This window comes from Triturus cristatus, chromosome 3_1 (assembly GCF_964204655.1).
Source record: "Triturus cristatus chromosome 3_1, aTriCri1.1, whole genome shotgun sequence".
Taxonomy (NCBI): Eukaryota; Metazoa; Chordata; class Amphibia; order Caudata; family Salamandridae; genus Triturus; species Triturus cristatus.
Window position 1 is genome coordinate 891,869,753 of NC_140583.1, and position 21,222 is coordinate 891,890,974.

Below are 21,222 nucleotides of genomic sequence, written 5' to 3' on the forward strand. Positions count from 1 at the left end.
GGGAAAAGTCAAATTTTCTTGGAAAAGCACGAGGGGTCGTGTTATGTATAGGAAGCAAGCAATGCCCTGGTCTGTGCTGCAGTCGGGAGTGTGCAGCAAAGAAGGTGCAGCAGAAAAGAATGGATGGGCCACTGGGCCTGAAGTATGGAATGGGTCTCACGCACCACCAAGGAGCAGGAGGGGGGTGAATGTTGCTCACGATGAGCCCACCCATTAAGATGCAACATTGACAGGATGTACACTACAAAGATCTCAGAAATGTCAGATGTCAGGGACAGAGTGAAATACGGCACTATTATATCAGAATCCCAGTGCTTGCACTAGGGTCAGTGGGGCCTACTTTAAAACATTTCCCCTGAGTAGGGGCAGAAGACCGGAGCGTCCTCTCTCTCCCTAAATCTTGGACTTGGCAATGGAATCACTCGCCTGCCGGTTGAGGGAAGATTCCCTTGTGAGGGGACTGAGATGGGACACAGGATTGGAGGAGACCGATTATGGCTGATTAGGGGATTGGTACCTTAGAAATCCACGTGGGTTCTGTTATTTGGGTGTGCATATTGCAAGAGCCCAGGGGGCATTCTTCAGGGAGAATCTGCATAATATCCATGCCAAGTTTAAAGATGATGCAGGCTACTGGAAACTTTTAGCACTCTCTCTGATGGGCAGGGCAGTCATGTTTTAAATGACTATGTTGCCCAAGTTCATATATCTACGCGTCTACAATTTTGAACGCACCTTGCGTCTTCACTAAAGGATAGATTTACCTTGAAAGAGACACAAACAATTCTTCTTTCCATTTCATCCTTGAAATTCACAGACCTCTGTATAACAAAAAGAATTCGCACAATGTTCTAATAAGTAAATCAAATGGCTCCTTCATGCTGCTTTTAGCAGCTTTCTGTACAAATGACTTGTTTTTAACTCAGCATACTCGTTCATGTTTCAGGCCATCCGGTCAGCTACACGAGTTATTCGGGTCTAATAACACAGTGAAGACTCCTCTAAAAAGTCCAGCTAATAGGTACTGACCCCTTTTCCGCAAGAAATAAATGACATAGACAGACGAGAAGGGCAGATCTAAGATATGAATGTTTTTTTCTTTCCTGTTTGATCTTTTCAGTCCTAGCTCTGAAGAGAATCCCTTAAATTGAAGTGGGATTTAAAACGTGTCGGCAAGCTTTAACACCGGGGGAATAGTTTCTTTAAAAAAATAAGATTAGCAACAAAGGGGAATATTGTGTTTCAAATGTTAAAATCCTTTGTTGCCCAAAATGTTTTTACCCGTTGGTCAGTAACCTCAGTATGTTTTACTAACATCGTGATGAAATGAAACGTTACCTAGTTGATTTTGAGTGGTTAATACTAGCATCTGTTTTTTTTTTTTTGGTTTTTTTTTGTCTGTTGTGATGTCATATAATTTTGAAGTGTTGTCCAAATCAGTCTTTTGTGAATTCAAAAATGAGTCTTCATGAAATTTATCGAAATAATTGACAGATCAAATGATGTTGACCAAGACATTCTATATTTTGGTCTGAGTCTGTTGAAATACATGACAGCATTATAAACTTTTAGAAAGTTAGCATTTTCTAGCCTAAGCCATTTGGCGCCTGCAGCCTGTCTCTGGTCACATGACCGGGTGTAGTTAGCAGTTAGGCTTTATGTATTCCTACTAGACAGCCACGCACAATGGGAACTTAGGTATGATTTGATGGGCCATCTTGGCATGATGGGAGGGAGGAGATAGACACAGCCTCACTTACACCTGAACAGGCTGTGTCCTGTCCCCACACAAAGAGCTGCATCCCCTCTGTAGTTAGTCTGAACCAGGGCTAACAGAGCACCTCTCTACTTCAAAGGCAAGCCTCGAGAAGCTTCTCCCTACTTCAAAGGCACAAGTGTGTATAAAAGAAGGACCTCAGACATTACCACTTTACACTTCTGGACCTGTGGATACTCTGAGAGGAAGAAGGACTGATGTGAGGCTGAAAGGACTGCCACTCTGCTGGACTGCTACTATGCTGGGCTCTTGCTTTGCTGATCTGCTGACCTCTGACTTGGGTCAGAAGAACTAGACAAGCATGTCTTGAACCCAGAACCCATAGCAACCTCAAGGACTATTTGGCTGGCCTCCTAATGTAAAGCTTCAGGGACAGAAGACAACCTTGCATATGAAACAAGGACTCTGCCTTCTGTGAGTCTAGCCTCCCAAGTGGTGCCACCCCAGCCTTGGACCCTTAGAAGTGATCCATATGTGCTTACCAGTGGAAGCAGTGCCTCTTCGCTTCTGAGCAACGCATCTCCGAGCAAAACTGACGCACCTGTTTGGCTGAGCGGCACATCCTCGAGCGGTACCGACGCTTTGCCACTGATGCATGGATTGGACCTAGTGTAGAAGTTCTGAATCGCCCTCGCAGTTCACGGAACTGATGCATTGCCAAAGGTGCAGCACATTTCTGGCCCTGGACCTCGCATCTCTCGACGGCAGCCTCGCCGATGGACTTTGCATCTCGGCTCTTCGGAACTGAAGCATCACCAGTTGTACGCCGCATCTCCAATGCCAGGACTTCACATCGCAAGCCCCATCGATGGGATCCTCGACAACGACACAACAGGACCTCGCACCCCAGCCTGCCCACATCTCGGAACCGACGCATCGCCTGGGCTGCATAGCGCTTCTTCAACCTGGATCCATGCAATGCTCCAGAACCAGGATTTAAGGCACTTTGCTCAAGGGGCGTAACTGGGTCCCTGTAGCCAGCCCATGATCCATCATGGACGACCCGAGCTTGTGACTTTTTCCAGGTCCGGCGACACCAGATATACCTTGTTGGTGCTTTTTAGTGCTATTTTCACTTAAAACTTCAATATCTCAAGATTTTCTGATTGGATATTTGTCGTTTTGGTCTTGTTTTATTTATTAAACTAAGTTTTATTTTTCAAACCCGGTGTGGGATTGTGTTTTGTGGTATTTTCACTCTTTTACTATTTAAAGCATTTCACAAATACTTTACACATTGCCTTTAAACTAAGACTGACAGCTCTGTGCCAAGCTACCAGAGGGTGAGTACAGGTTGATTTTGGGTTTGCTGCTTGACCAGGACCCACACCCCAGTCGCCCAGAAACCCAATTTAAAAAACATTGAGGTTTTCAGTTACCTTAGACTTAGACATGCAATGAATGCAGAAATACCTAGGGACACTCAGGTGGAGGACATTGGCCCCCTAGGATATAGATCACTGACAGAAAGTTTTTCACAAAAGCAATATACCTCATTTATAACAAATAGTCAACCCAATGCAAATATACTAATGGAACTTGGAGAAAGATGTGAGTGGGGTTTGGGACAGCGAACAGATTATGACTGGAGAGATACATACAGGGAACTAGGGAGGTCGCAATCAAAGGTGGGTTTCCCCTGGTACAACTGAAAATGTGTCATAGTGTGTACTACATTAGGTTGCTGCTGGTAATGATCAGACAAGAAAACTCAGATGAGTGCCTTAAAGGGTGCCTAGGAATTGCAACTTTTATACATAATATGTGGGAGTGAGCCAAGGGTGGGAGATTCTGCGATAAAGTGACTTGAAGTCTTTACAAAGTGGCAAACATTCAGCTGATTACAAATAAAAAACTATATGTCCTTGAAATCTATAGGAGGAAAGGAGTGTCAGGTATCAAAACTTTTTTGTTATGTGGGTCTTGTTGCGGCTCAGCAAAACATTGCTCAGTTATGGGGAGCCTACATTTAGACACTGGAGCAAAGATTTTCACTGGTATATGGGTGCATTAAAATCCATAGATTAAAGTTATGGCTGTCCACACAAACTTGAAAAGATATGGGGTCCATGAGGTGTCATTGGGGGTGTGATGATTAACATGCTACTGCTCAGTTGTTCAGGACTGTCCTCTCTTGTAGTGAAGAAAGTTACAGGGAAATTACGGACTGTGCAGTATGCGCATGAGATGTACCCTCAGAACTGCACATCTTGTTTATATGGAGGGATACAGCACAGTTATATGGGGACTGTACATTCCTTGTGCTATATTATTGTTTAGTTTGACCTGTACCAATAAAAGAAGTTTAAAAAAAAAGAAATGTAGATCCAGAACAATGATTTCTAGACAACACACAATTTATCCATTAATGTTTTCAATTTGTTTTTAGATGAATTATAAAAAGAAAATAACCAAGTCTACAATATTCTTACTTTTAAGAAAATAAAGGGATACAGCATGCCCTCACAATCGTTGCCCCTTAAGAAATATTGATAAATACTGACACAAGTTTAATGGAGATTAGTCAAAAGAAGGGTCACGGATACAGCCAATTAATTATTTCCATCTATTACAGAGCATATAACATAAGCTAGATATTTACTATGACTAACTCCACAGTGTGCACTCTGAAAAAGAGATATAAACAACAAGGACAAATCAAAGGTCAACGCTGTGTCAAAAGAAACAGATAGAGAGTAAAAATCAAAACAAACCCATACAATTGATAGAATCTAGATAAGGTTTGACAGACAACAGTGAAATATAAGTCAAGGATTTCAGACACAAGAAGATGTTGTCAGTGGCAAAAGTGAGAAACTGGAATGATTACAGAGAAACAATCATACAACTAAAACATTCTTTGTGTGCTATATTGTAACTGATGAAAATTGAAAAGAACAGAAGAACATTCAAAAACATGCAATTCCGGTGTTACCCGTTACATGTAAAAATATAACAGAGCCAAAAAATTATTGTATGAAGAAAATAGAAAGGCACCAGTGGTATAGGCATTCAATGCATAACAAATAGCACGATAAATAATATTGTGACATAATCTAAGTCGACCATATATGGACATCATATTTTACAATTGTTAAGCATAGAGGACTCTTTTGGAAATTAACGTGGAGATAGCTCAGTGTTTTTGATTGAAACTCAATAAATCCCAGTGCTTTCTGTAGTTGTTTTTCCATATTTTCACTCAATTTTCATGCCTAATGATTCTTGTCCAGTATTGTAAATAGTTCACTTTAAAATATCATTAAAACATCTGTATTAGGAAAATGGGAAATAATCGGGCACATTTCAAACTGTAGCACAGAAAAAGCATGTTATTCTTTTTGCAGTTGAAGTGGTTTTATGTTCACTTACTCTACATTCTTGGTCCATTCCGGTGGGTTAATCATGGTCATAAAAACACAGTTGGTTAAAATAGTGCACATGATGAGCATGCTGAATAATGTGGACTTTAGTCAAGGAAAATATTGGCACAATAGAATCGACAATTTACAATATATGGTAGCTCCCTTAAAGTACAAAACGCTCAAAAGCCATAGTTTTACAGAATTCAAGTAAGTCACAATTGAAATTCTATGTTTTGCTTATTGTTTTATTTCTATGAGAACAGGCATATGTATTCCTTTTTATTTAAAATATCTTTAGACAAGAAAATATAATTAAAGGACATTCTAAAATCGTAACACAGCTCCATTTATCTAGGTCAAAACTGTGTGCTGATAACTGATATGTCAGCTGTCACAAATTAACACTGGCACTGCAAAAGGCATGCATTATCAATCATGCAAATTTTTAAAGGAATGTGAGATCAACAGACATCAGAAAGGGAAGAAGACAGTAATTTGTTGCGTTCATAATTTGGTGAATAGGAGCCAAAATCGTTCATAATGCCCCTCCTCCTGCCAATAAAATCCAGCCAAAACAGATTTTGTTCCTTGATGACCATTTTTAGATGATTTAAATTCTTGAAATGAGAGGTACACAACATTTTTTTGTAAAAGGTATCTTGGGAAACCCTACAGGAAAGATTACAAGTGGCCCGCTGATATGACATGGTAAAGTCACACACAGAATTGCTGATACTGTTTGGTATTACCTGCCCTTTATCAGACCATAATGAGCTTTCAAATCTGAAATGCTGACTAACATGGGGAAAGAGATCTTACAACACTGCTTTCTCCAAGTTTCCCTCAAATTCTGTCTCTTTCCGAGCACATTTGCATCTGCGTTTTGCAGGAACAGTCACATGCAACTCCTGCAAAATCTCATGCACTCTCCCACACTCTACAGCTACCAACTCCTCTCGCACCAACAGCACTCAGCACCCCCCTTGCTTGCACTCACACCAACCATACACTCACTCACAGACTGAACACCAACCATTCAACATGTCACACTCACATGCAAGTGTCTCAAGATAGACATATTAAAATCAGTCCTAAGACACTACCACTAGCAGATACAGAACACCAAGCTCACAGCACTTGCAGATCACACTGACGCTGGCACTAACTGCAGAAATTAAATCTTCACCATCATCAAAGATTTCACCAAGCTTCCTGTCAACTCCAGAAACGTCACTCCCTACGCCCACAAGACCTTTGCAATAAGCTCTCTGATTTTTTCTGTAACACAATCATCACCTTATACAGCAACTTCAACCATCAACCGGACCCTGTCACCATTGCAACCCAACTTCCTATCACAGCAAAAAACATGAACCCTGAACTCACAGCCTGCGGTTACCACCATCGTAATTGGTGCTACAATGAAGGCCATCCACTTAGGGACCCTATTTAAACCTTGTCTCCGCCATGCTTCCACAAAAACACTCCTACCGATCAGCGAAGCACAAACACCCATCCACAATGCCTCCATCTATTCAGCCACATTCCCAGACACCTGGAAACATGTCACCCTTGCTAAATAAACCATCTGCTGATCCAGTCATGCTTTCCAACTGCAGACCCATCTCTCTTCTACCCTACCCAGCAAAAGGCCTTAGAGAAACTAATCAACTGATGCCTCACCGACCACCTAAGTAACCACCAGCTCCTCCATGCCACAGTCTTTATTCAGGCCCAACCACAGTACAGAAACCACACTCATTGCTTCCACAGACGACATCCACATGATCCTTGACAGGGTAACACAGCAGCCCTCATTCTCCAGGATCTCAATGCAGCATTTGACATGGTCTCACACTCCGTCCTCATCAGGTGAATGCATGAGACTGGCAGGCAAGGACCCACGGCTGGATCTGCTCCTTCTTAAGAGATAGAAGACAAACTGTCAACCTGGCACCTTACTCCCTGGAAACCCAAAGACTCATTTGCATAGTGCCTCAAAATTCATCATCAGCCCACTCCTTTCAATGGATAGATGATCCTTCTATCCAAAGTCGTCCATGCACACATCAACATCCTCTCCTATGCCAATATCATGCAACTCATACCCTTCCTCTCGGATAAAACTCTCACCCAAAAAAATAGGTTCACCACTCGAATGAACAAAATCACTTACTGGATGAAAGCCAACTGTCTAAAGATCAACACTGACAAGATAGAAGTAATGATCTTTGGCAAGAACACCTCACCATAGAAAGCTGACTGGTGGCCAGCTGAAATCAGACCCACGCCCACACAACGCACCTACCCCAGGAACCTCAGAATAATCATTGACCGCAAACTGGGCATACCAGCACAAGTCAATGCAGTCACTGCATTCTGCTTCTACACCCTTAGGATGCTGGGGAAGATCCTCAAATGGCTCTCAAGCAACACAAAAAATATTGTCACACCGTAGTCACCAGCAAGTTGGAATAAAGGAACACCCTCTACACTGGATCACCAAACAGCTCATCAGAAGACTACAAACCATCCAGAACTCAGCAGCTGGACTTATACCCAACAGCCCCCACCGAACTCATCACACCACACCTCAGGGAGCTCCACTGGCTCCCATTACACGAACACGCTCATTTAAAACTCCTCAGACACACACATTGAAGGCACTATATAACTTAGGCCCACCTACGTGAACAGTTGCATCTCCTTCCATCAACCACCCAGACAACTCTGCTCTGCAGGGCTCCTAATCGCACACATCTCACACATCCACTGAACCAGATCAGGAAGAAGAACTCTCTCTTACACCCCTTGTCAAGCTTGGAATAGCATCTCAATTCCACATCAGAACCTCCTCCTCCTCTCTTCTTGAATTCCACAATAAGCTGAAGACCTGGCTTTTCAATTAACCAACCTACCATGGCAGAGCTCAGTTCCAGGATACCCTTGAGGGTGATAGTAAGCTTTACAAATACACCTAATATTACAGGTGGATAGGTGTCCATAAACACAGAGGCAAATACAATCCCCTTTTGGCTGAAGAGGGGATTACCAACCCTCTTGGAATCAGGCCCTATATGACTCTTCTGAGGCTACCTGAGACTGGAAAAAAAGGCTACTGGTAAGTAGCCTCCTCCTTTTCAGCATGGAGCCCACATTAATTAATTTATTTCAACAATCCTCTGAGTTATTAGTCAGAGCACAAAAGCAAGCATATCAGGAAACTCTTTGGGGCGAGATCTTAGAAGGTACTGTCTGTGTCCAAAAATATATCTCCAAGACTACTAATAAACAATAGCAACTAAGCTACTATGGAAATCACATAAAAGTCTGTTTCTAGGCATCGTCGTCAACTGGAGATAAATGGTAATGTTTTGAATATAAAAGAAAGGGTGACTTTCCAACTGAAAACTCAGTTTAATTTAATTACCTTTTAATCTTTTAATGCAATGTTTCAAAATCGCTAGTCTTGTCATCGAAAACCTGCAAGTAATGACTTATATAACAGCACAATTGATACAGCATTTAGGAGTCGCCCAAGCATCCAGAGAGTACAGTTACTATTCAGTATTCTTATTAGGTACCCCAGTGCCTGCAGATGTTTAACTACAGGTATACTTAATACATGTAAAAAATCAATATGGTAATCATGAATCAGAAAGACACCATGTAAGAAAATGGTTTAATTAACATCGAAATTGAAAACAAGCCAGTATTTGATAGTCATGTTATAATGGCCATCTCATATCTGAACTTTTACTATAAGTTGTATGTGATCTAATTAGTACTCTATGTCACACTCATAAGCAGTTTCCAGGTAAGGAAAACTACTCAATCTATAAAAAAAAGTTTCAAAAAAAAGGTTTGTTGACTCTAGTTAACAGAAGCTTATATTCACATCTGAAAGCTTGAATTTGTGATATGTCAATTGTCGCTCAAGTAAGTCTTGGTGTGCTGACACTTTGACCAAATAACCTGTGTGAGACATTAGACATTAGTCTGACATGGCTGTGACATGTGCATATATAGAGTGTACTTTAACTTCAGTTTAACAGGATTTGCAGACATTTCCCTGCAAGACGAACGCCAAGTCACTATTGATGATGGTGTTTGCCCCGTGATAAATGCTTGTGCTTTTACAGGGGGTGCCCCCCGTGTGTCCTTGCTAACCTCCCCACCCTGCCCACTGACATTTTAATACCTCAGACGGCAGTGCTGTTTAATTAAATGCAGTGCAGGCAGTGAAATGTCAATCTGCTTTAAAAAACACAGTGAAAAGTCTGTACACCATTTCACAGGTACAAGAGATATCAATATTAAGGACTCAAATGAGAACAGCAGTCTCCTGGAACCCAAACTGCATTTTAAATGAATAAGCATATTGAAGTATGATTGAGAAGGATACCATTCAACTTGCGTACAACCTTGCGTACATCCTCCTGACTGTGAACTTTTGATTGTTTATTAAGCCATAATTTCAAAATGTATATACAATTCCAATGCCTGTACAATATTAATAGATATTAATTGGATTTAGCTTATCTAAACAAAACATTGACCTGTAGACATTGATGAAGAAATATTCCTTATGAGGATAGTAAATAAAATAAAATGCCAGTGCTCAAGTTCTTACAGATTAATCAGTTAGTAATGTGTGTCACATTAATTAATCAAATCTCATTAACATCGTTGATATGATGTTGCGGCAATTAACATTCGATGATATAGCACGGAATTAACTGTAAATGAGTCAAATTTGTATCGATTACATGGATTTACTAAACAGTATTTGAACATTGGAATGTTGGGAGATCCATTAAAAACAATGGAGTGGCTACAGGTTTCTACTGGCTGGGAGAAGCCCGGAGAGCAACATTCCAATGTTTTTTTTTTCATTTCACAGCTTTTGCTGTGAACAAAGACCTCTCAGAGCCCGAGGCGATTTAAATGCCATCGGGCTCCGAGAGGCCTTTGTTGTTTTACAAATTAGAACATTCTGCACTCTAGGGGTGGAATGTTCTAATAGCCTTAGAGCCCTTCATAGCGGGTTCTACAGGCCATGAAAGGCCCACTCCATTGTTAAAGGCCTATGCCAAATGCTGGAGCGGGCCTTTAATGGCAGGTTGAGCCCGCTACGTCAGGCTCTGAGGCTAAAATAGAACACTGGAATGTTGGAAGCTCGATTAAAAACAATGGAGTGGCTCCGGGGCTTCTAATGTCAGTAGAAGCCCAGGGCACCAACATTCCAAAGCTGTCGTTCACACCTGTTGCTGTGAACAAAGGCCTCACGGAGCCCGAAGGAGGCTCCGTGAGGCCTTTGTTTTATTTGTTAGAAAATGTTACCCTCTATTGGTTGAATATTTTAATAGCCTTATAGTCCTTCGTAGCTGGGCTATACTGGCATTAAAGTCCAGCTCCCTCTTTAAAGTCCCTCGATGAACGCTGGTGTAGGACATTAATGGCCGGTATAGCCTGCAACGGTGGGCTATAAGGCTATATTCACCAATCCGTCTTGTCATTTGCACTTTGTTGAAAGTTGGCATGTTTCCGAACACGTTTTTATCTCAGTCTTTATCGGGAGGTTTCATGATGTACTAACTAAAATGCCATGTTAACTTGAAGCAGGAGCGATCCAGTATGCACATGAGCTCTCTAATGTGCATGTGGTCCTTTGTCCATTCTACTAAGATTGGGAAGTGAGGGCAAATCCATAATCAAATTGCTGAATCTGCGAATCGGGCTGTTTGTGCCTGGGAAAATGCTTTGAACATCTGGCCCCAAGTCCCCCTAATGCACTCTTTCGAAAAGGCCTGCACGAAAGCCAAACCTTGCCACAAAAAGGGTTCAACTCTAAACCTCACCTTACGCAGGCCGTGGGCAGAGCAGCCCTACTCAGGATCTTAGCATCCAGATTACATCCTCTGCCACTTCAAGAAATATATAACACCAAACTGAGAACATTGATGAGCAAGGGCTGCCGGCTCTGCGATTACAAACACGAGTCACTGGCTCACCTCCTATTTTGCTGCCCCGCCTTGCGCACAGCCCGCAGTTTCTATCTACGGCCAATTTTATTACAACTGGGTACCCGCACAGCCAAGGAGGCGATTCATAAATTGTACACATTGAACACAGTAAAAGATATGGCCTCGTTTGGCAAATTCATGCAACAGACTCGAACCCTGCTGACGACTCCACCACTTGGAGCCTCAGTCAACTGCAAGCCTGCCTGATGCCCATGGACTTTTAACTATTGTCTTCTTTTATTAGCTGATATTTTCTGTTTTATGCTAAAGTTTTATGTTATGGTTTTAAGTAACCAGCAATAAATACTCATTCATTCATTCATTCATTCATTCACTCTTTCGAAGACACGTGGGTTAGCAGACTGCATCACTCCAGACACAGATGACAACCCAAATTCCAAATACCATGGTAGAATGTCTATGACAGCACCTTGGCACAGGAAGCCAAAACAAACAACGCAGTGGGAGGATGGCACAATGCCTTCCAATCTACAGTAGGCAGAATTCGACCTACACCATACAAATTTATAGAAGCATTACAAAATGAGCAAAGCTACCAAGAACTATGTTGGTTAAATTGGCCCTAAACTTAGCAAACAAACCAAAATAAGGTATGACATGCTACAATGTAAAGTTAAAATCTTCATACATAACAAAGGAGTATCTTACTTAGAAATCATAGCCAAAAGAATATTATAAAATAAATACTACCTAGCAAACTCCTCAAAAACTATGACAAACTCTAAACCCACAAACCAAATCTTTTTGTTATAAAATAATAAATATAATATCTTATTAGGCCAGTCAAGTCAAGAATAACATTTTGCGGTCTACATTAGAATATAATAGTGCAAAAAAGAGATACATACCTTGATCAAAATGCCTTGACAATAATTAGGCTACAACATTGAAACGTTGGTAAAAGCTTAAAATACGAAAATATAGATATATTACCAATTAAAAAAACAATATAACCTAAAATAATCCCGCCATTGTCAACGCCACAGACTAACTGTGCATATGGTAATTTTTAATATAAATACCGACAAACTTAATCCTGACAAATGTAATCTCAGATGACCCTGAAACATAATACACTAGATTTCTTAGATCAGTCAAACAATTAGTTAAAATACCAATGTTGATAAAGACTGATATCATGAAATATACATCATTTTTTTTTTAATGTAATCAGCACCAAACAAAATAATTAAAAGCTGTTGCAAAGTTATCCTGTGCCCTGGGCACCCCCATTTTTTGCTGACTGGTACTGGTGGTAACTGACTATGACTGTATGCTGGGCTCTGCTAGGCAGGCCCAGGACCAGTACCATGGTGAAAACACAATGAAAATACAGTGAAAACACCTACACACGTTAGGGTACACTATGGGTTAGTGTATCCCTATGATTGGCATGACCTACCCTATAAGTCACTATTACATAATAGGGCAGGGGGATCAAATTGACCTTTAAGTCCACAGTATATAACAGGGCATCGCAGTTTAGAGGCCAACAGCCCTTTTTGCGCTTGCATGTGTGCACTGCTGAGAGCAAGAAGTCATTTTAAAAGCAGCCCTGTGTTGTAGGATTTCTTTTAAATGTCTATGGTGCCCAAACTCGACTTTGGTGTTAGCGCCACTTAAAAAATTGATAGACTTAAATATTTTGGCATATTAGGTACCCCAGGGGAATATATATCTTTACCACGCATGCGATAGATCTCATGCCGTTACAACGCGGCCGTTACAATGACTTGCTGTAGGGGGCGCGCTGAACTTAGGAATAGTATTATTTACTATTCCTACTCCAGTTTGTGCAACAGAAGGGAAGGTGTTGGATTGTCCAACACCCTGTGACCCCTGTCGCAAGTCATTGTAACAAATTGCGATGTAATGGTTTGCGATGTTACAACACGGTTGCTGTAACCACTGTGTTGTAATGGCATGCGATCTATAGCATGCGTAGTAAACGCTGTCCCACCCACCCCACCCAGGGTCTCCCCTTGGTGTCCCAGGGGTGGGGGTTAGGTACTCTTACGGAGGACCCTTATAAAGAATTTTTATATGTCCTGACGATTGAGAATTCCCATATTTCACTTGCCCCATTGTAGTAAAGTGCTTCCCAAAATAGACTTTTGTGCTAGAAGCACTGTGGAGTGAGGAGCAACATATTTTTTGCATATTCCGAACCCCTAAAGTCGCTCCTAGGTGTCCCATAGTGGGAGGGGGGGGGGTCATGTAGCTATAAGCAGGGTCCTTATAGATGTTTTATAGGCCCAGGTGTTTAAGAAATTGGACATTTCATTGTCCCCATTGTAGATCTCCAGCCTCATAGGTTCACATTGCAATATTTATGAACTCATAACTACCGCTAGGAATTCACAAAAAATACCAATTAAGGACTAAGGAGAATGGTATTGATAAATCCCACATAATGCTATTGTTGAATTTATCTTAAAGAATACAGAAAATAGGTTATGACTTTCTTGTAAGCCAAAATTCAGCCTTCCAGTGGTCTGCCCTGATTGGTCAAAGTTAGCAGGATTGGCCAGGCTGCTTTGTTGAAGTGATACGTGGTGGCTCACCCCAGAGAGACTAATCTGTTGGAAAGAGCCCTGCTGCAAAGGACTGCCAGAGCAGGTGGGAGGGGTTGTAAACCATGGGGCATCAAAGAAAGAATATGGCAGGCAGGAATAGCCAGGTCCATCCCCCCCATCTCCTATGACCCAGCCAGATGCCAGGCTTGAGGAACCAATGTGTAGATCTCAGGGGGAGGGAAGCTATGGAAATGAGACATACTGGAGGTTGGTTTAGCTAGCTCTTGCTTCTCTACTGAGACCTCAGCCATATTGCATTTTGGAGAAATACTGCTTTCAGGGACCATTATGCAACACTTTGGAGGAAATAGTCATGCTCTGGGGTGTTGCCCTGCACCTCATTGGACAGGAGTGGCCTCTTGCTTGACCCCAGAGAGCACTGAATAAGTATCCAGGAGGGGCAGAGCTTCGCAGATCTGTTGCTTGAAACTAAAAGAAAAAGAAGGGTCCATGCTAGAAGTTTGATTTGCACCAGCCAGACCCTGCACTATGACTGGCTGCGCCTGCTGCACAATTTAGAACTGCAGCCCTGTGGATCTAACTGGCTTCAAGAGTAATAAAGAGTGGATTTCCTGCAAGCTACAGGTTAACACAGCTTACTTGGACCATCACCACTAAAAGTTCTCAGCCTAGAGTGCTTCCAGTGGATTTGTATGGGTTTTGCCCAAGTGGATTGTGGAAGCTGAAGTCCCAAACTTTCAAGGACCATCTTGGAGCTTCCAGACCACTGGATTGTGTTTTGTACACGTTTGAACCCCTGGAGGAATTTCAGGAAGAGGTTCCAGAAGTTTGGAGCAAATTTGGAAAAAAGCTCCATAAGAGGACCGACTCAACCTGGCAAACCAAGCCGTTGACCCTCAACCGTGAGCCAGCCTGCCCTGCTGATTCATCCCGCTGAAAAGCTCAGGAGGTTCGACTTCCAGAGTTTGACTGGGAGCTCGTCGAAAGTCAAGCCAGCCAACTGTCACCGAACCCGGACTGATGGAGAGACTCGAGGGACGCCGGCAGAAAAAGCTCCAGGAAAGTTTCTAAGTCAGAAGGGAAAAACTTTGACCGAGGCCTGCTGCGAGGGCAAGCTGTGCAGGGCTCCATCGCAGTTGGCCTGAAAATTTGACCCTGTCCTTGTCTAGCGCGATCAGATGTCCCAAGAGGCACCATAGGTTTCTATGTGCTAGGTAGTACTAAATCTTTGAAAATTCATCTCTCTGTTTCTCTACAGTGGATTTTTTTCATTTTGGTGTCATCTTAAAGATAAAAATATTTCCTATTTTTATAAATTGGTTTTGGTTTTTTATTGTGCGTTGTGCCTCAACTATTTACAGAATTGGTGCTTTTAAATGCTTTATATACCTGTCTCTGAAGTTAAGCCTGCCTACTCGCAGCCAAGCAACCAAGGGTTGAGCATGGGAATAATTTTTTGAGACCTATTCTAAGCCCTAGACTGCGTTAGTGGCCATATTGACAGTGGTAGATGCATATTTACCACTAGTAATAATCCACTTTCCAACAAAAGCAAACTCAATTCATCACATAAAATAATTACAATACATAATAGAAACAATTCCTCATAACAATCACATAAATTTAACATAAACACTATATCACATTTCTAACCCCAAATAAATGAACAAAATAAAACTTACTGTTCTGTAGTTGCAGATCTTTTCATTTCCACGTAATAAAGAAATAGTAATCCACCCAAAATGAGATAAATAAATCCATAAATCCCCCTAATAATGCAAAAATATAACTAGTCAAATCAAAATCCCTTGTGGCAATCTAAAGGATCTAGGTTCAATACAAAATCAAAAAAAGTGTTTTAAAGAAAGAACCACTCCAGGAATCCCGAACAAAAGGAAATCAAAGTAAAAGTCATTGGTTTATTATAAACCAAAATTGATTTCCTGTAACAAAAGAAACCTACATCTCCAAATGCCCATAACAGGCATTCACAAACAAAAACATGTAAAGTAATTTTTTTTAAAACACCCGCAAAATAAATTACATTCATAGAAATACATATACATAACAGTTACTAATCAAAATATAATTTAATATAGCATAGTGATACATTACTAAAATAGTGTACAAAGACCAAAGAGAAAAACACTAAAATCAATACATCTAAAATTACAAAAGCCCAACAAGCAACACTATAACCAACTTTAAAACCTCCCTCCTCAATACCCCCTACCCTCAAAGCCCTTAAAAATCCATTACAAAATGAATCACCTGTTCCCAGGACCAGCAGCACCTTACCGCAATCTGATTCTGGGAAAATAAACTACAATGAACACAAATAAATGATAAAATAGAAGGTTGCAGTAAAAAAAAAAGGCAGTTAAATGAAACTGCAAATTAAGACTATTTCCCCATAGAAATGAAAGGGAAATATTGTAAAAACGTTGAATACATTGGTAATATTTTGCAAAAAATGATTAAACATATAAAACATATCAATCTATGATATGAAAAATTGTAAAGAGTAAATTAAATATTAGTATAAAATATATACATTTATTTAATATATGCCAATAAAACATGTTTAAATAATGTTGAAAATATGTATATTAAAAGGGTTAAGAAATGTTAAAAAATTGTTACCAATGAAAAAAAAGGGCCTGATTACGATGGCAGTCTCACCACCACTGTAACGATTTTCACCACCTACCATATTAGGATGGCTGGGGGTGCGATGGCGGTCAGAAACACCGACCCCCATGCATCGGATGGGCTCTTTGAGCCCACCGGTGTTGCAGAGGGGCTAGTAGTCCCTACAATGGTGGCGGTGCCTACCAGGCAGTAGGCACCACCGTAGGGATAAAGATGTACCTTTCCACCACCCATGATAAGGCAGGCGGAAAAGGACATTGTGGGCTCTTAGCGGGCCCCCTGGCCCCCAGACACAGGACTAGGTGCCCCACTACATATCCCTGCTGCCAAGTTGTACAGGGATATGTAAAGTGTCCCTTTTTGCATTGCAGTGGGTGCTGTAGCCAGCAGCACCCACCGCAATGCAAAGTATAGGCATTGCGCCTGCCGTGGTGGCGGTCGCATCAAATGCTCACTGCAGAACCGCAGACAGCCTGTCAGCGGTCCCAATCCTCAATAGCGTGGCAGGCAGACGTAAGTCTGTCCTCCACCGTAATCGGGCTCTAAGAGTTGAAAATGTACAACATACAAATTTATACAAATATGATTTACCTGATTTTTTTATTACTAAAAATAATGAAAACGATTTTATTTACATAACTTTATACATTTTTTTATTTTTACTTGAAGTATATATGATTCAAAATGTAAAACTATAGAATAAGTAAAAATTGACAACAAATAAAAATAGAAAAATGTGTGGCATGTATACAAAATTTGGGGAAGGTGTTGGACACTAAATGGGGTGACATTTACTCTTCTTACTCCAATCTAAACCAATTTGAGGAAGGGTCTGGAGAGTAGATAGTTGACATTTACTATTCCCACTCTAATCTAAAACAATTTGGCGGGAGGTGTTGGACACTAAATGGTTGACATTTACTATTCCCAATCCAATCTAAATCAATTTGGGGAAGGTGTTGTACACTAAAGGGGGGACATTTACTATTCCTGCTCCAGTCTAACCATATTGGTGGAATGTGTTGGCTACTAAAGAGTTAGAATTTACAATATCCACTTCAAAATAAAATATGTTACATAACATATTACTAAAATAAAAATATTTCATACACAATCAAAACTCAATATTGTCACTCTTTTTGTATATACAATCAAGTAAAATGTCATCTAAAATCATACTAATCTAAACTACAAACCTTTATATAGATATTCATATTTTAAATGATAAAATTACTGGTTTTGTTACTATTACAAACTAATACTTTGATGAAACTTTTAACTACCATTCATATGCTTCAAAAAATAAACTACTAATAAAGTCATAATACAGAATTAACAATCATACATTAAAAATTATGTATATAAATATTATATTTTAAACATGTATTTAACATTAATTTGAAAATAATATTCAATTAAAAAAACAATTTACACAATTGTAAATATTTGAGGCTCTCATTCTCAGCGAAAAAGAAATCCTGAACACATTGAAAGGCACAAGGAAGGACGGGGCTCCAGGTCCCAACGGGCTACCGGGAAGTGTTTTTAATGAAGATCAGGCCTTTTGGGCCCCCCACATGTATTGTCTATTCAACTACTGCTACAAAACTTCAGGAGTACCAGACTTGTGGAAAGTCTCCATTCTGCAACCGATCTACAAGAAAGGCAACACCTCACAGCCAGAGGATTACAGATGAATTGCTCTACTAGACGTTGATGGGAAGGCATATGCAAAAGTGCTTTTGAAAGAGCTAGAGGCATGGATAATAGATAATCAAATAATACCACAATATCAGACAGGATTTCGGCCAATCATCAACAATGGACAACGCCGTTGCATTGTCATACTTGGCAACTAAGGCAATAGAGAGCGTAACCCCACCCCTATATGCTTGCTTCGTCGACTATAGTGCTGCTTTTGATGGCATCGACCGCAACATATTGTGGGTAAAGCTTTACGAAGTGGGGTATACCGAGGAAACTTCTGGCGGCCATTATGTCCCTCTACACCGGTACATGGGTCCACACTAAGCTCACACAGACACACGCAACCGCCAAGATCTACACAAACAAAGGGTTAAAACAGGGTTGTGTGATTGCACCAACACTGTTTAACCTATATACTGCGGACCTGAGAGTTGCACTCTTAAAAACTAACATCTTCCCACCCAAACTGGGTCACATTAGAATACCTATCATGCAATACGCAGACGACCTTGTCATCTGGACCAAACTAGAATAGGCATGAAAAGGGCTTTGAAGACTCTTCATCTTTATAACATGGAAAACAAACTACAAACCAATGCAAATAAAACCAAAGTATTGGTCTTTGGAAATAAACCCAAAAATCCCTGCTGGGCTGGCACATCGGACCACTAAGAATTGCATCTGTAAACAAGTATACCTACCTGGGAGTACAATTCTCAGATACTGGTAGAACAACACTCCAGGCCAAAACACTGGAGGCAAAAGCGGTCAAGGTCACACACGCCCTATGCAAAATACACCAGAAGCTTGTGAGCCATTCAATGGAGGGCATCCGAAGAGTAATACAAGCCAAGCTATTCCCAACTATTAGCTATGGCCATCTGGCTTTCCCGAGCTTATTGACCGATAAATTGAAGTATTTGTATATCATGGGTTTCAGAAAGGTCTTCAGGCTGCCATTCTCGACAAGGCGTACACTGATCTGACTTGAGTTTAATTTAACTTCAATGGATATAGAATGTAAAAAAGATATAGTGAAGCTGTGCCATCATGTGATCAAGGCAAGCCCTTGCACCTTGAGGGAAGCACTTCAAATACTCTTCACGGACAAAGCTAGTCGATGGGCTAGGTACCTTGTTTTAGCTAATAACACACTGAGCCTGCCAGCTGACCACACAACGGTATTTCAACTGCCAATGGCTAGCTTAAAAAACCTGTTAAAAAAACAGGGAAAGATCATTTCAAGGAACCAGGACATTGAAAGGATCAGAGCTATCTGTGGCGCGGAGGGCCTTGCCAATTCACTTGAAGCCACTCTATGCCAACCATACCTGAAAGCCGGTTTGAGCAGACATGCTCTTCAAAACGTTCTGAAGACCAGGCTGCTAACTCTACCATTAAAGGATTACAGGGCACATTGGAAAACCACACCAGCTGGAAACAGAGGATGTCGCTTGTGTCAATATCACACAGACTCTGCAGAGCATGTCATCTGTTGTTGTCCAGCCTTGGTAAGCCCGAGGCGTAAATACTTAAGGTCAATGTTCAACCTAAACAAAGTAAGAACATGCAAGGACTCTTTAACGTACATATATACTATGACAGTACCAATGGAGCTTGCACGTGCCGGGAAGTTCTTTTCCGTAGCTGGAAAGACTTTATGTCAAACTCAATGAACAAAAAAATAACAGCATAATAACATTCTACATGCCATTTGTCACCGAGCATTAATATCACCGCACGCTATGGCCATTAGTGATCTTGTACTAAGTCCACAGGTTAAGATCATTGCTATTTTCGTTGAGCATTAATATCACTGCACAATATGGCCATTAGTGATCTTGCACTAAGCCCAAACAGTTAAGATGAACTAATATTAGGGCATCGACTGATCAACAGATGTATAAGTCACTAGCTGACTTTTCTTTCAAAAAATAACCTTATTTTAGATGTCTTTTTATTAACCTATAGTTTTAATTATGAAAGTAACATGCATTGTATTTGTAAATGATTTTAGGTAATCATACAATAAAAGTATTCATTTACTTCACCATGCTTTCGATATTGAAAGCTCTACAATCATCACAAGCACTTTGCTGATGTGAACTGTCACTGGTTTACCATGTCGGGAAATGATATTGCTTTGAGGCAGTAATCACATAACTATACAAATTGTATTAAATGCATAGGAATCCACTTATCGAGCTTTTAGCACGATTTTTCCACACCTAAAAAACTCTAGATGAAGGTCTGAGTGTCAATTAATTTGGAGGATCTCATCATTTGTGAAAGGGGAAAACTGTGTACTTCAGAAAAAACAAGTGCCCCCGCTGGTATATGAGCCGGTATATGGTATGCAAATTCTCATTCCCCCTAAAAGTGGGCGCAAGTGTTTTTCACCCACACTTAATTTCTTTGTCTACAGTTTGTGTGACAATCTGCACAATAATGTTTTTGGGTCAAGAATTGTTTTTGTTACTAACACTACATTGCTGTATTTTTTCCCATGCAAGTGAGATTCATGTAAAGCCTCATTATCTCCTCCTTCCTCTCTTTTTCATTTGCTTCCAATACAACAACATAATTACCTACCTTGTGGCCTTGAACCAAGCCTATGCATGACTGTCTGAAAGATGCTGTCTCCTTTGTTCCCCCATCCGGTACTTTTAGTTCCCAATGGCACCCATCCCCTTGGAAATTATGTAAAAATCTTAATTTGTTAATAAAGAAAGACACATCCACATCACATAAGCATGGAAACCATACTCATAAGGAGGTATGATATCAAGGGTCGAATTGTGATGTAAAGAGGATTGTGGTGGGAGAGGTGACTTGGGGATCTTCCCCCTGGAAAATAGAAAGCAATATTCACATAAATAGAATAAAAGAGAAACTGTAAGAATGATTTCCTGGTAAAGGTAGGATGTTAATGGTTTTCTTGGTTACTGAGTTCCATACCTTCACATAGATGCAGAGCATGGGGGTTTCTTGCATCACAACTGTGCAGCCACTTGCGTACTTCATGTTGTGGCACATCACTATCATCTGTTTCTTGTCTCCAGGTGCTCCTCAAGCCATAAGGCTCTTCTGCTTTCCCTGCTTCCCAGTATATAATAAGCCTCTCCTCCATTCATCCG

The 21,222-nt window shown here is 40.8% G+C and overlaps 1 protein-coding gene across 1 annotated transcript in view; it reads right to left on the reverse strand.

The window, feature by feature from the left end:
• The window catches only part of LOC146861242 (sodium channel protein type 2 subunit alpha-like), a 784,117-nt gene that overhangs the window by 598,828 nt on the left and 164,067 nt on the right, over positions 1-21,222 (reverse strand). The window contains exon 4 of the mRNA XM_085645402.1: positions 5,150-5,239. Coding sequence (XP_085501528.1) covers positions 5,150-5,239 — 90 coding nt within the window. The remainder of the gene's footprint in view (positions 1-5,149; positions 5,240-21,222) is intronic.